The sequence below is a fragment of the Dromaius novaehollandiae genome, chromosome Z, assembly GCF_036370855.1.
Source record: "Dromaius novaehollandiae isolate bDroNov1 chromosome Z, bDroNov1.hap1, whole genome shotgun sequence".
NCBI lineage: Eukaryota > Metazoa > Chordata > Aves > Casuariiformes > Dromaiidae > Dromaius > Dromaius novaehollandiae.
This window is the reverse complement of record NC_088132.1, coordinates 64240456-64255448: the sequence shown is the minus strand read 5'-3', so window position 1 is coordinate 64255448 and position 14993 is coordinate 64240456. Positions and strand designations below refer to the sequence as shown.

Below are 14993 nucleotides of genomic sequence, written 5' to 3'. Positions count from 1 at the left end.
TAAGCGCTCAGTGTCTCTTTGGTCTGACACGACGTGTAGTGACTCTTAATTTATAGCATAAGGTTCATTCTGTCATTCCTCAAAAATGTGGGTCTTTCTGAAGGGTCCCCCTCCAACCCATCATTTCCTAGAGCAGACAGACCGTTTATTATTCTCCCCGTATCTCAACAATATAGCTGCAGAGCAAGCAGAAAAGAAGGGCTGAGATGAAGGATGGGTTGAAGAGGGGAAGGTGTCTCGTGTTCCGTGCAGAGTGGAGCTGGGATGAGGCTATGGTATCAACATCCCTTAAACTTGAGAAGAGAAACTGAGCTCTATCCTGTCAGGTTTTTATTTCCTGGAAGAGGACCTTTTAGGTATTACATCTTTGGGGATTTAGTTGCCCTCAGTCCTGGATAGCTGAAGTTTTCCCTTGCGTGGGTAAAAGGTTGACATCAGAAGAACCAGATACCAGGAAATAAGGATTGTGAATGAGCTTTCTTAATGTGACTGATACAGGTAACAGCTTGGCTGAAATCCACCTCACTTACTGCTGCTGATTTCCTTTTAAGGATAAGTGCTATGAATATGTTTTTTGTTTGTTGTTGGTTTTTTGTCTGTTTGTTTTTAATATCATCTGCCTGCTACTTACATAGCAAAGCCCACTGTTGGGTAGCTTTAGTTTAAGTCTAGTACTTGCATCAGTACAGTATTGCAGCTGGGCAGGTGGAAACAGGAATGTATCATCAGTAGTGTAGGCAGCTTGGGATATGGAGAAAACGTCTCTGAAAGCATTCCTGTAAAATACGTATGAGGAGATTGTAGACAGGCTGGTATACTCATGGTTTTTGCAAGGTTGTCCTATTCCTTCATGTTAAGCAATAAGACTTATGCTTGAAAATCATTTTGCTTTGTTTTTGACTAGCTGAATTAAGTCAGATAACTTCTCAGCTTCCAGAAATAACCAATAGATTTCCTGTTGATTAGAAAGTTTACTGTCATCTTTGCCACAAAAACCTTTATAGGCTGATACCTCCATCATGTGGGGAGAATGCAAACTGCACAATATTTGCACACAACTTAGTGAATTGAGATGCATTATAGCATGTGCAACTCAAACACTATATATAAAAAATCCTCTCAATTAAACTTTGTGAAAATGTATTTTTAAAAGTTCAGTTAAAAAATGAAAGTTAAACTCCAAAGGCAATACTAGAAGGTTGTCTTCATATGTAAATGAATATAGAGCTATCTTCTAAAATTTCATATTTAATCAACAAATCTGGAGCTTGCTTAAATTTTGGTAGCTTATTCAAAGTTTGCTTTATAAATATTTTTTAATTGTAATGGAAAGATTCATTATGATAATTTGTTAACTATTTAGATCTCTTGATTGCTTTTTGTGGTTTTTCTGTTTTCTTCCCTGCATTTGTCAAGGAGACTCACTGTTCAGATCTCTAATGATAAGGGGTTGTCCCTATCAAGTTGACTTTGTACAATCTGGAAATATACTTTTATTTTAAACTTATTTTTGGGCTACTTGAGCTTGAATTTAAGCCAATAGGTTCTGAATACCACATTGAGCTCTCCTGAGGGCATCTTCAGTGGAACTTAGATGTCATCTGTTGTGTGCTTGTGTCTTGAGAGGGGAGGGATAAGAAGAAAATCATTTTCTGCCACATTTTTCTCAAAAGAGGTGAACTTCTTACTCTGTAATTCAAGCTTTTATAATTATTCTCTTTGACCAGTGGAGTACTCCTAAATTAGCTATGTTCATATTTAATAGCTAATAGTTTTTGGAATGTAACCTCAGGCTTTCTTTTTCAGACCTGCTTTATTTATGGTTATGTTTGAATCATGATGTCAAGGTTTTCCTTCATAGTCATGAAGGTTGCACAGTATCTCTAGATAGGTTGACTAGGAAAATTCATAGGTTAATGTGACGGACGGGATGGATAATGCCTATATGAAGTGTCTACATGGCTACAAATCAACACCAAAAAGCAGTCAGCTTAATGAAGTCAGGCCAACATCAAACCCCAAGCTGAAGAGCTGTAGCTGCTCTTAATCTGAGTTTACTAGTACCAGTGTTAATATGACCCTTGCATTTAGGCTATATGGATTTCAAACCTTGTCACAAATGGCCTTTTGAGATGCCCCTTGCAAGATGACAAGGTCTCTAAAACTAAATTTCACATAAATAGTATTTAGCATGTGACAAACAGTGGGGTTTTTTTTGTTTGGTTGGTTTTTTTTGGTGAGAGAAAAAAGAAATGTGAAGCTTGAGGTTCTTATCATGATAATGAGCAATTCCCCCTGCCTTCAGGAAGTTTGAGTTTGCAGATTGTGCTTATCCTTACTTTTTATTCTAATGTACTTTTATCACCCCCTCACCTACAGCCTTCCACAAATCTCTTTTCTAAGGGTGATGCTTGGTCTTTCTCCGTATTTCCTTAGACTTCAGGTTAACTGCTTTTCTTTGTTTGTTTGATTTCCCCCTCTCTAAATTACAAGTGAATATTAAAGATTTTCCTTTAGATATTCATCTTAAACTTATAAGGTGAAATTATGATTCCATTTGCTCCTTTAAAGCCAGGACCTTTCTGCGTATTTCCTTTTGTTTTTCTTCATTAAATGTTTTCAACTGTATTACTATTCTGCTCTTTCATTTTTCTTCCCGCCTCCTTCTGAGGATTTGAATCAGAAATTGGCATCTCTTCAGTCAAACGTGGGACCTTTCAGGCTTCTTCAAGCCTTCTGAAGCATACAGAGGATTTTTTTTTTCTTTCAGATGTAGTCTGAAGAACTTAGAACTGCCTTTTTACTTAGGTAAAGTAGAATGGATGTCTCTGTTTCTTTCTCCAGAGGTGTATAGGAAAGGTAGCAGCTAAAACTTAGATACTTTCTGAGGATTTTGCAGGGATAATGTTTCATGATGAAATGAGGTCTAGATCAAGACAGGAGGCAAACTGATTATTTTATCCTAGACACGCTGCTATCGGAATAGAATGTTTCACCTTTTTTGCCTCAACTCAGAATATGTAAGAATAAGAACTGGTACATCGTGGATCATGGGCTGTATGATCCCAAGGATTATGTGAATAAGCCATTATTACTGTCTTTTTTTTTTTTTTTCTCCCCTGAATATTCTTCAGATCTGGAGAGGGAAAGGGCTTCAGGCAGCAAATGGATACTTGTGCAGTAAAGCAGATGCTTCCTGAAGTTGTTAGATCTACTTTTCTGACTTTGTACCTTTTCACAGAGCTGTTCATCTATGCATTCACAGGTAATATGGCACTTGGAAGCGCTGGATCTCTTGGTTACATGCAGCGCAGTGGACATATATGTGCTCAGTAGGTTTGGTACTGAGAGAAGGGGGCTTTCCTTCATCTGCACCAAATGGGTTTTGTGGCAGGCGGGTGCTGGGGAACAGAGTCTTCCTCTGTCACCTGCAGCTGTGCAGTACATCCAACAGTAAGACTAAGCATTGCTTTTGTAGGATGAAAATCTGTCCTTTATTTCTTGAGCTGTGGTAGTGAAAGAAATGCTGTAGTATTAAAATAGTAAAGACAGCTGCTGTAAGATGTGTTTTTTTTAGGTTTAATTCCCTAAGGTATGAGTTCTAGTAAAGATGTATCTTGACTTCTTTGAGTGCTATTCTCAGCACAAGATTTTAGTTAATAAAGTACTTCCTACTGATATATTATTTATTTATTACTTTAAAATTTCTGATGCCTACTTTTCTGATAATTTGAAGTATATTGGTGAATCTGAACTTTCAACTCTTCCATAGATTTTTTTTTTATTTGTATTTCATAATTAGTTACATTTGCTGTACTAAATTGTAATGACAAGGCTTATAAACTGGGCTTTTTTGGTTTCAGCTGCCTGTAGTAGCAGCCTCTCCTGGCTTTCTATGCAATGCACACGTGCAATCTCTGACTGCCCAAATCAAGATCCCATGCTTCTCTCTTGCTTTCAAAACTGGGTTCTTATGTCATTTCTTACACCCCCCCCCCCTTTTTTTTTTTTTAACTCTACTGCAACATACATTGTTCTTTACTCCCTTCTGGTGGCAAACCACAACCAAAATACTTGAGACTTTTACCCTATGTCCTCCTTTCTTATGACACAATGACACAAGCAACTCTGTTTCAATGTCCTGAAGTGGAAGATGTAGCTTCTACTAGCATAGAAGATAATGATGTAACTCTGAACATATGCATACTTGAGAGCTGTGTATGGGCTGGCATTCAAAGTCCTTTTTAAAATGGTTTGTATATACCATGAATAATGTGCACATCAGCTCTGATAACCCAGTTTTATTAGTAATTAGATATCTCAGTCTACTACTTTTGCTCCTTTCCAGTCATCACTGAACTTTGAGAAACATTCTGAAAATTTCTCGTGGACAGAGAGTCGTTATGAAGCAAATCGTAGAAGACACAACTCTTCAGATGGGTTTGATCCTAATATTGGAAGGCATAATGGAGGTATGATTTGTCTTTCTTGTAACATCTTATATATATTTACCTTATTGCTTTGTAGTGCTCTAGCTAGAAAAAAATCTGAAGATAATAGCTGTCCTATGCTAGATGCCTTATTCTGTAGTAGAACACAGATATGGAAAGACATTTCTTTTGGGACAGGATATGATGACTAATAATTGGTTGGAGTAATGTGCTTGCTGATGTATTTTTCTTTTAACAAGAAGAAAAATGTGGAGTTAACTTTCTAGACAGTGACATAAATGAGCAGTCGGAAAAGGGATTTGATTAGTCTTAGTGTCAGACTATTGTCTTCTTTCTCTAGCACTGTTCTGTGAGATTCTACCCTGCTGCTTATGTGAATGTAAACTAAGTTATCGCATCCCAGAGTACAGAGCTGCTTGCCTAACTCCTCTAACAATTTTGCAAAAGTAAAACATTCTTTCAGAACTGTTTGTAATTACATTTCTTTAAATTTTAAAAATCTAAGGGCATTTTGGGAGAAAAGAGAAAAATGGTTGGCGTTCACAAGGCAGAAATGGTACAGAAAATATAAACCATCGTGGGGGATATCATGGCGGAGGCTCCCGCACTCGTACCAGCACTTTCCACTGTGGAAAAAGCCAAGGACTGCATGAAAATAATGTACCTGAAAATGAAACTGGGAAAAAGGAAGACAAGGAAGAACCCAAACAGTTTGAGGCTGAGGATTTTGTAAGTTAATTGTAATTATAATAAACAAGCTTTCATTGTTTCTGCAAGTGCCATTTTGTCCATTGCAAGCTACTTGATGAGATTTCAGCAGTTACAGATCATCTTATAAGGGATCACCCTTTCCATAGGTAAGAGGGTGTTAGTCATCTGTCCACTAACTTATTTCTCTTTTTATCTCTAGTTCTTACTGTTGTTATTTTGTTACTGTTGCTTAAGCATTTAAATGAAGCTCAAGTGTTTATAAGTGAAACTACAATTGGATTCTAAGTTTATATCATAATATCTTACTGCAGTTTACTGTGGCATGTGTGTGTATTAAATTCTACATGACTACATTAATGGAAATCTGAAGTACTAACAAAATGGTCTTTCTGCCACCTGCCATTTGAGGTCACACGCTTCAACCTAGAATTGTAGGAAGTAAGAGGAAGAGTAAGCTTCCTTCTTCAAGAGCTACATGTCACTGTTTTTTTTGCTTTCTCTGCACAGTTCATATAATTGTATTGAGTACTGCCTGAGCTATTTTATTGGAGAAGAGTAAAGTAACAAGTGAGCAATGAGTTACTTGGGTGTGTTCTGGGGGAAGTGTCTAATCCGTCTCCATTTAAAAATCTTTGTTAGCAGAGGGTATGCTTCATATTTTACTGTGATTCTTTATTTCATTGATTCCAGATTAAAGAACTTACTGTTAAATTTCATTTTAATAATGTTCAAACTTCCTTTCAGCCATCACTGAATCCTGAATATGAGAGAGAACCAAACCAGAATAAATCTTTAGCTGCAGGTGTGTGGGGTGAGTATTGTTGACTTTGTAATATAAAAATCTAGCAGAGATCTGAAGTTGTTTTATTTGAAACAGGTGGTGGTGGGGTGTTGTTTTTTGGAATATTACAATGGTATTTGAATTTGAGGAAACTTTGGTATTGCCATAATGTAACTGCCTTTTCATAAGAGAGGTAATACTTCTATTTGGGTATCATTCTATTGGTCTGTGGATGCCAGCACAGCTAGGGTTCTTGTCCTAGAAGTAGTATACGAGGAGAAGAAATGATGTTGGAAAAGTTTATTACTGCAGGATTGAAAGACCTGTGCAGAAAAAATCAATTAAAATGTTTATTTCACTTTTTGTAAATTTTAGATCTGTTTTGTAGGTGTTTTTGAGACTGTTAAGTGTCAGTTGCTTAGTGAGTATGGCAATTGACTGTATCTCTAATTAGTGTGCTCTTGAACCTGGAAATAATAGGGTGAGCTTCAAAAATTTGACGCTCAACTGAGGCATAGAGGTAGAGAAAGCTGTCATTGCCATGGTCTAGAGTAGTACGCATCCTTTTCTCATGTTTGTGGAGCATCAATGTGGAACACTTGACTCTAAAGTGAGCTTTTAATAAATATATAAAATTATTCTTTATAACCTTAAACTGAAATTAGAAACAATAATACTTTGAAGATTAGATAATTATTAACCACTAACAGTATTTGGATTTGCAAACAAATGCTATATAGCTCTTTTCTTTGACTGAAGAATAGCTTTATTTTTCCAAAAGCTAGAATTCCTACCATGCCAAGTCAAATAACGCTACAAATGATGATTGTAGAAAATGGTGCAGAACTTCTATTTATCCAACTTTGTACAGTGTGTTACTGATGAAGCTAATGCTGGACTAAGTTCCTGTTTGCTCTGGACTGTATGACTACCTAGCACCCTGTAACTAGAAACTTAAGTGTGTGTGTATTTTTATATAATAAAAACATTTTTCCTCCCTCCTCTTCCCCCCCTTCAGAGTATCCTTTGAATCCTAAGTCTAGATCTCCAAGAATGCTGGTCATTAAGAAGGGCAGTACTAAAGAATTGCAGATATCTGGATTCCCTGTAGTAGGAAGTCTTCATTCACAGTCAGTCAAGAATGGAACCGGCACAAGTGTTTATAAAGGATTAGTCCCTAAACCAGCCACTCCACCTGCAAAAGTAAGTTTTGGATACTGGTGGCATGAATAACATGCTGAAAAAAATTATGCTCTAATTCTGAATGTGCTTGTTTCACCCGAAGAATACTGTTCTTAGAGTATTATGCTTTCAAGTCTTGTGTACTTTAATTGTAGCATACCCTGAAAGTGTCTGGAAACACTTTTCTTTATTTTTCTTTTTAAACTGTACTGTGTTTTGATCTCTCTTTATTTCTGACTTACCTTTTTTTGAGGTGTGCAAGAGCTGTCCAGGTGAGTGTGAGAAGGATTTTCTAACTTATGGAGTAGCAGTGCCTTTTTTCTGTGTGTTTTTAACAGAAGAGTAAATACCTACTGAAAAACTTTAGTTTGCATAAAACTACCTTCAGAACTTATTCCAGTTATTGATGTAGTGATGTTGCAATCTAGTAGAGTCATTTTGGTCCCTTTCTTTTTGCAACATTCCCTGTTCATCTCCTGATTTCCTTCTGGAATTTTTCTGTGCCCCTGAAGGCGTCTCATGGAGTTGTTATTAGCTCTCTTACTTACTGCATTAAAAACAATACTTTCAGATATGAAAAGCTCTTACATTTCAGTTCTTAATGCATCAAATATCAGGGTCTTGATTGTTTTTAAATTTAACTCTTTATGTTAAAGGCGTGAACAGTATTTGAGAGAGGATGAATTACTTAAAAGGAGTCTGTCCTTTCCACAAGAGAAAGGTGTTTGCACTAAATTATGGTTGTAGATTTAGTTTTGCTGATTCAGTTTTGCTTAATCATTTTTCTAAAGATTCTTGGAAACAATCATGTTATAGTTAATGAGTCTTTAAATTTTTCTTTAAACTTTTGTTTAGCCGACACAGTGGAAAAGCCAAACAAAAGAAAATAAACTTGGGAATCCATTTCCTCATGAATCTGCATATAGTATTGGCAACTTCAGTGCTTTCAAATCAACTGCCAAGGCATTTAGTGTATCACAGAATTCAGTGAAAGAGGTAAAGCAAATCTTTGGGTTTTTTTCTTTGTTATCAAATCTGTCCATTTTTTAGCTTGATTACTTGACTGGATTAATACATTTATGTAGAACTGTTTTAAATAGCATTTTTGTGGATGTTAATATAGAAATAGGGAAGGAATGTCAGTGGCCTTTGAGTGCTTGACAGTTTGCTTTGCAGGTTTGATATGCAGTAAAAATGATGCATGGGAAGTATAACCTCATAGGTTTAAACTTAAAAACTGCTAATGTGTGATATGTTTCATGGAGGTCCACCTTTCATTAAGAATGCTCCATAAGTCTGCATCTCCATAAATTCATAAATATGCATCACACATAAGAACTATTTATACTGAAATAGAAATATGTTTCTCCTTGGTTTTGAATGTGGACATACATGAAACCTGAAACTATAGGTACTTTAGAAGCTTTTTGTCTTTTGTTCAAAGTTTTCTGAATGAATAATCTTCTAATATTCTTATCTTTCTCACCCCTCCCTTAGTGTAATCGGTCAAATTCTTCATCCCCTGTTGACAAAGTTGGTCAGCCTCGTTTAACAAAATTGACAAGAATGCGAACTGATAAGAAGAGTGAATTTTTGAAAGCATTGAAACGAGATAGAGTGGAAGAGGAACATGAAGATGAGAATCATGCTGGGCAAGAGAAGGTAGTTTGGTTCAAAGCTCCTATAGATATAGCAATGACAGGTTTCGGACTGAACATAAATTACTTTTTCTTTGGCTGTAAACAGATACGCTATGCCGAGAAAATAAGTTCATTGGAGACACTTGTGATACAGTTAAGCCTTGGATCTCTAAATACAGGAAACCAAGACTTTTTGATGCATTTTAAAAACCCAGTTACTTCTTTCTCCAGTGCTACTTAGCTGTTTTTTTTCCTGCAGGATCTGTTCATGTATATGAATAGCACCATGTCTTAGTCCTGTATCTTAAGAAACAACAAAAAGAATAAGCTTAGTACACTAACCTAATCTTTCTGTAGAGCAGTGTTTCACATCTTGACTGTCATCCTATAAAACAATTGATGAAAAAATGTGATCCAAGCCTTTAGAGTTCTATTTCTCAGACTGTTTTCTATCGAATTGGAGTGTTTAGATAGCCAGAAGTTCTCTCCTCTTAGTCTAGTCGTAGGAGCAATAGTTTGATTTATGCATATATAAAGAATCTGTCTTTTTATTTCCTAATTGAGAACTGGGATGTATATGTACATTCTGTATATGATATAATGTGTCAGATTTCTTTCAGCATGGATCAGCTTATGCAGTGTTTAGCTGGCACCTGAGGATATAATGCGTCAGTGCTGCCAGCCAGCAATAAGCCATAAGCATTCTTGTCATGCTTAGTCAAGTAATGTATTTTCCAGGATGAAGCTATTCCAAGCCTATGTTTGTTGTAAATGAGTGAAGTGGTTTAGAGTGTGAAAAAGGCACAAAGGACAAATCAGCAAAATTAATAAAATGGATGTTTTGGGGAAAGGATTATTATGATTCAGAGAAATAAGAGAAGTGATGCCAGTGTGCATTCCTTATAATGGGATGAGTGACTTCTGACCCTGTTTTTATTTCATGTTTTCTAATAAAATTTGCTGTAATGGGACTGTACAACTTAATGGAAAGATACAGACCATATATTTAAGTATTATGTGGCTGAGCATGTTTTCCTTGAGGTGGGTGTTGGGCGTGATGATATTTGTGTGTGTTTAAGAAGTGGAGAAAGAGTTTGATTTTAAGATTAAAAAGATATTTTGGCAAGTGCTATCTTGAACTTCAGAATTCTGTAAAATAATATATGAGCTTGGTGGGAGTTTCTGGTCCTGAAATTGTCTTGAGTTCTTAATATCTTGATGATACATACACCAAAGACATTTGGTTATCCCATTGTACACAGCTGACATTCAGAATTAGTACATTTTGAAAAAAATAGCATTTTAGTTGCGGAAAGTCTTAAAGTCCTTGGACAGGTATACATAAGGTGTCATCTGTAGTATTTGCTGTTAGGTCCATATATTTTGTTCCCTGCCATTGCTGTTTCACTAACAGACATCAAAAGAGGTTAAAGGTTAACAAATCATGTACTTGTAATAGTTGTCCTACTTCCAAATTCATTTTAGTGATCATAACGAGAAGGCATAGTGTGCACCTGAGTGGACAGGGAGATATCCACACAAGTCTTCCATAATATTATCCTGGTGATGGGATATTAAAGCTTGCTGTAACAGACTTCATCTCTAAAATAATGAGGCAAATCATATTCGGCGGCCAAATCATGCTTATTTTGCCCTAATATATTAAAATTGTTTAATATTTCTATGGATTTTCTTTGATCATCTGAACAACATATTGTTTATTAGAGGTTAACATTAGAGGTTAACAGCTGAACATGTGTTTACTGGAATATTTGTTCTTAAATATTTGCTCATCATTCTAAAATTTCTGGAAGCAGGTAACACTGCGAACAGAAGGGGCATGATGATGATGGTCTTGATCCTGGACTCTGAAGTATGATTTCTCACAAGTGCAGAGCTGGCTGATTGAGTGATTGCCTCCTGCAGTGGATAATGATGTTACACACCATGTGTAGGGGTTTTATGGTCAAAAGGGTGTTAGCTAGAAAATCCTGCTCTTTCTTTTTTGTTCTTGTTTTGTTTTTTACAGTTGATAAAACTTCTACGTTTACTTGGCTAATTACTGACTAAGAGTTACAAGTTGCTGAATGAGTGAAATCCTCTAGCCAGAGATGTTTCTTTTGATTCAAGAGCTTCTAATATCTGAGTGAACTTAAACAATCAGCTTTTTAAATGCACTTTCTTCCTAGTTCTTATTTCTTGGCTAGATAAGGTATCGTTCCCGTAACAACAGCCTGAGAAGTGCTGTGGTGTGTGTGTGTAGGGGAAGATGTTGGCTAGGTTTAAAGAGCGACATCTGATTGTTTTGAATTTGTGGCAGATGAATTTGCTGGTTGCAGTATGGTGGCTGTAGCCTGCTTCTTAAATGATGTAAACTTAATTCTCTTGCTTTCAAACTGTTCCTGACACATACAGCTCTGATATTTATTCAGTTAGAAACCTCGTTAGTAATTTCAACAGATAACTTACCATTTCTTAAAATATGAAAGCCAACTTATTTAAGTTTGGATTTTAAGATATGTTTGAAACAAACTGTGTAGAAAAACAGTTTGAGGCAGAGCATGGAGTTACTGCTTTCTACTTTACTTGATCAGTGGCATAATTTAAGGTTTCTGTAGTATCTAGATATTGTAAGCTCTTGAAGTATGAACCAAATTATTTCTTGAAGTAGTATAGAGGTTTTCCATGTAAAAGTAATTTAAATAAAACAGAATCACTGACTTTCAGCATTTGCAGAGGATTATTTGTGAATGGAATTATGTAATTATTTTTGACAGGATGATGACTCCTTTAACTTGCACAACAGCAACAGTCCTCATCATGAGAGAGATATAAACCGAAACTTTGAAAATGAAATTCCACAAGAGAATGGAAATGATTCAATTACTTCTCAACAGATCATTCGATCTTCAACTTTCCCTCAGGCGGATGTTCTTTCAAGCTCACTTGAGGCAGAACATAGGTATGTACTCTTATATAAAAGGTGTTCCTTCATTGTAAATGAGCTTGTCTTAAATTCTTACCAGCTCAGAGATCAGAATCTGAAAACTGAGAATGTATTAAATATTTCATAAAAATACTGTAAAAGTCTAACTCTTAGATGGTTTCTAATTTAACATGGAATGTAATTTGCTTCTCCTAGAGTTGGGTACTGACATCTTAAACTTGCTTTTTAGTAATTTTTGATGTATTTCTTTATAAAGAAGTAAAGCAAACTGCATTATGACCTTCATCTCTGATAGTGATGTGTGCATATCTTGAAAGAACAATGCATATAATTCCTGTCTGTATTAATAGTACTGTAAATGCTCAGGTTAACATCTTATGTAACACAGTTTTTCCTCATTGTTGAAATAAGGAAATTAATTATTTTTATATAGCTGAATTTGGTCGACTCTGTCAGTGGTATCACAAGACAATGGAAAGGGAGCAAGTAAATTCAGAAAAGGATTGAAACATATTTGTAGTATCTCATAGAAGTAACTCTAGTAGCAGCTGATAGAGAATGATGCTGCTGGGAAATCACAGCTCTGAAAGTCTAGAGGGGAGCTTGTTGTGAGGTCTGTTTTAATTTCTCCTGTTCCTGGTAACTAAAGAAATGCAGTATCCTTTTCTAGTGATGGATCCTATGTACACATAGGACTAGAGAACTTTTCTTTTGTAGTAGCTACAGAGGGAACTCTCATGACCTCTTTTCCCTCAGGAGTATGAAAAGTGAAATGCACCCTGCTCTGTTCTGCACCTTTATTTTCCTCCATATTGGTATTGGAGACAAAAATCCTTTGCTGCTCTAGGTTATTAACAGCAATATTAGACTAGAAGGTAGGAGTTGAATCTAAATCTCACTGGTCACTTCAAACAGTATCCCTCACAGCTTTCTGGGCAAGCTTCTTTCCTTGTGGTATTCTGGAGACATAGTGTCTCTGTATTGTACCAGTCTTTCAGCTGTGACCTCTACATGCATGTAAACACATGGTATGGTAAGTCTGTTTCTGATAAATCTGACTTGAAGTGACCAGCTTAATTTTTGGATAGCTGTGCATACTTATTGGCACATCTTGTATAAAGCATGTCTTAGGCTCCCCTTCCGCTGAGGGAGTTGCAGTATGCAGTGACTGTGTACTCATCCTGTTGGTTTCAAATTTGGCTCATTTCAGATATATTTTTCTTTTTTTAAATGTGGTTCACATTCTTTTAAGCATTTCCAGAAGTCTAGGGCTGCTTTAAAGTGACAGTGGTCCTGCTGAGTTTAGATGATATTGCTTAAAGTTAATTAGCTAATTAGTTGCTTAGAAGTTAATTAGGTAAATTTTATTGACATTAACAGAAGCTGTATAACTCTTCACTGTGTTGTATATAATAGCATTAACATCTTAGCTTGCTTGCAGTAAAATTTTTTGACTCAAATTACTGTTGCTAAAAATATACTTGTCCTTGAACTGAATTTGGCCATGACTAATGGAGAGTCTTTTTCTGTATGTATATGTACAAATGCACATTTTCTCTTACTAAAAGAAAAAAAAAACTTGCATATTATTTCTTCAGCTTTCTGATGATTACACCGTTCCTCATTGTAACATTGTCCAGTTTGGTCCAAACATTACAGAGGATGCCATTTCTGTTATTTGTTCTTTAAACCTTTCTTTTCTTTAACTTCTCTTTTACAAACTGTGTGGTGCTGTTCTCCTTTTCTCCCCCTCAAATTCCAGGCTTTTATTTTGGTTTTAAGAATTGTCAGTGCTGTCACTGGTTACCTGCTGGTCGGCCCAGTGCACACCTGTTAAGAGTTTGGTGTGCGGAGGGTTATGTTGAAGGGCTTTTCTTGTTGGTATCTGGCTAAATGAAGTACGTGATGTGACATCAATTGTCAGTTTATCTAACTTCTGTTTTCAAATTTTCAGTGTTCTTCAGCCCTAGGATTCCTGTATCAGTTCTGGCATGTACTTTGTAAACCTCTTGGCATCAGAGGAATCTGTCCCCATTTCTTCCCTTTCCCTCATCCCAAAACTCACTCCTAGATGTAGTCTGTCTATGCTGGCATGTCAGCATCTGCCCTTAGAGTGATACTCAAGCAAATGCCAAGAAATCTCTCCTGGGTCTGACGTTAGCATGTGCTAGAAAAGAAACTACATAAGGCCATTGGGTCCTGAATCATGCCTGCCCATTCTATCACTGAGGAGCAGTGCAGCTCCTCCAGTGTGCACTGTCCCCATCTGCAGACTTGATGCATAAGATACTGTGGATCTGAGGTGAGAAACAGTCTCTGGTGTTGGCTGCTGTAGAAGGACACCATAAGTGTTCCTCATGGCTGCTCTTTTATCCACAAAACTGTAGATTACCTCGGTGTGAGTCTTTGCTGCTTCACACCAATTGTGAGGATGTTTACTGCTGCTCTGCCAGACCAGCTTTACAAAGGAAATGTGTTCGTTCTTTTCCTCTTTGGGGAAATTTCTTGCTTTAAAATGAAGGTACACTGGCTTGGATTGTGCTCTCTTGCTGCTTGAACCTTGGGAATATGACAAATACCGTATTCTAGCCAAGGTCACTGGATGTATTCAATGCATTTGGCTTGGATACCTTCTTATGTCAATCTCTACAGCCCATTAAACTGATACCTCCATAGCCAAAAGTTCATAATGCCAACTCCAGATCTGCTTTTAAGAGAAACCCTATGTATCAACAGCTGAACATGCGTACGATCCAAATTCTTGTCTCTTTTGCTTTCTTTATTGCTGTAGTTCTGGAAAGCAGCCATTCCACTGAAACAGGATATGGAAAGCCATCAGTTTTAGGCTGGTTTCCCTAAGAGTTTACTTGAAAAACTGGGCTGCTTATGCTATGAACAGTTATATCTTGGAATTCTGTCAATTAATAAATAAAGGTCTACCTCTTGGACCAAGATGGTATGAAATTTAGCTTTTGCAGCCCTACGTTTAGTGGATTGGCAGAGAAAGCAGGCTGTATTTTGTATGCCAAGCCTAGTGGTAGGAAATGTAATACTTGGTACATGCAAGTGATGGTGTGGATATATGCTTGAAAATAAGAATATATTCTGTTGTTAAACTATTAACCATTTAATTTTTGCAACCTTCGAAATCAAGTGTGTAGAGGTAAAACAAGGTCAGCTGTGAAGGACCTGGTAACTTTGTAGCCACTGTGCTTTATGTTTAAAAAGTTAAAGATGTATACTTCTGTATAAGAGCTCTTTGTTTAAAATAATAATTATGG

General features: G+C 36.5%; 1 protein-coding gene across 8 annotated transcripts in view; it reads left to right on the top strand.

Moving 5' to 3' along the window:
* LOC135325079 (vasculin) overlaps positions 1–14993 on the top strand; it is a 34234-nt gene that overhangs the window by 17970 nt on the left and 1271 nt on the right. For 7 of the 8 annotated variants that reach the window (XM_064502553.1, XM_064502547.1, XM_064502551.1 and 4 more), the window contains 7 exons: positions 4349–4472; positions 4957–5180; positions 5907–5973; positions 6962–7146; positions 7981–8121; positions 8623–8787; positions 11543–11727. In XM_064502553.1, the coding sequence (XP_064358623.1) occupies positions 4349–4472; positions 4957–5180; positions 5907–5973; positions 6962–7146; positions 7981–8121; positions 8623–8787; positions 11543–11727 (1091 nt within the window). Of the gene's footprint in view, positions 1–3151; positions 3266–4348; positions 4473–4956; positions 5181–5906; positions 5974–6961; positions 7147–7980; positions 8122–8622; positions 8788–11542; positions 11728–14993 lie in introns of those variants that run through there. The other variant, XM_064502554.1, reaches the window with a different exon arrangement.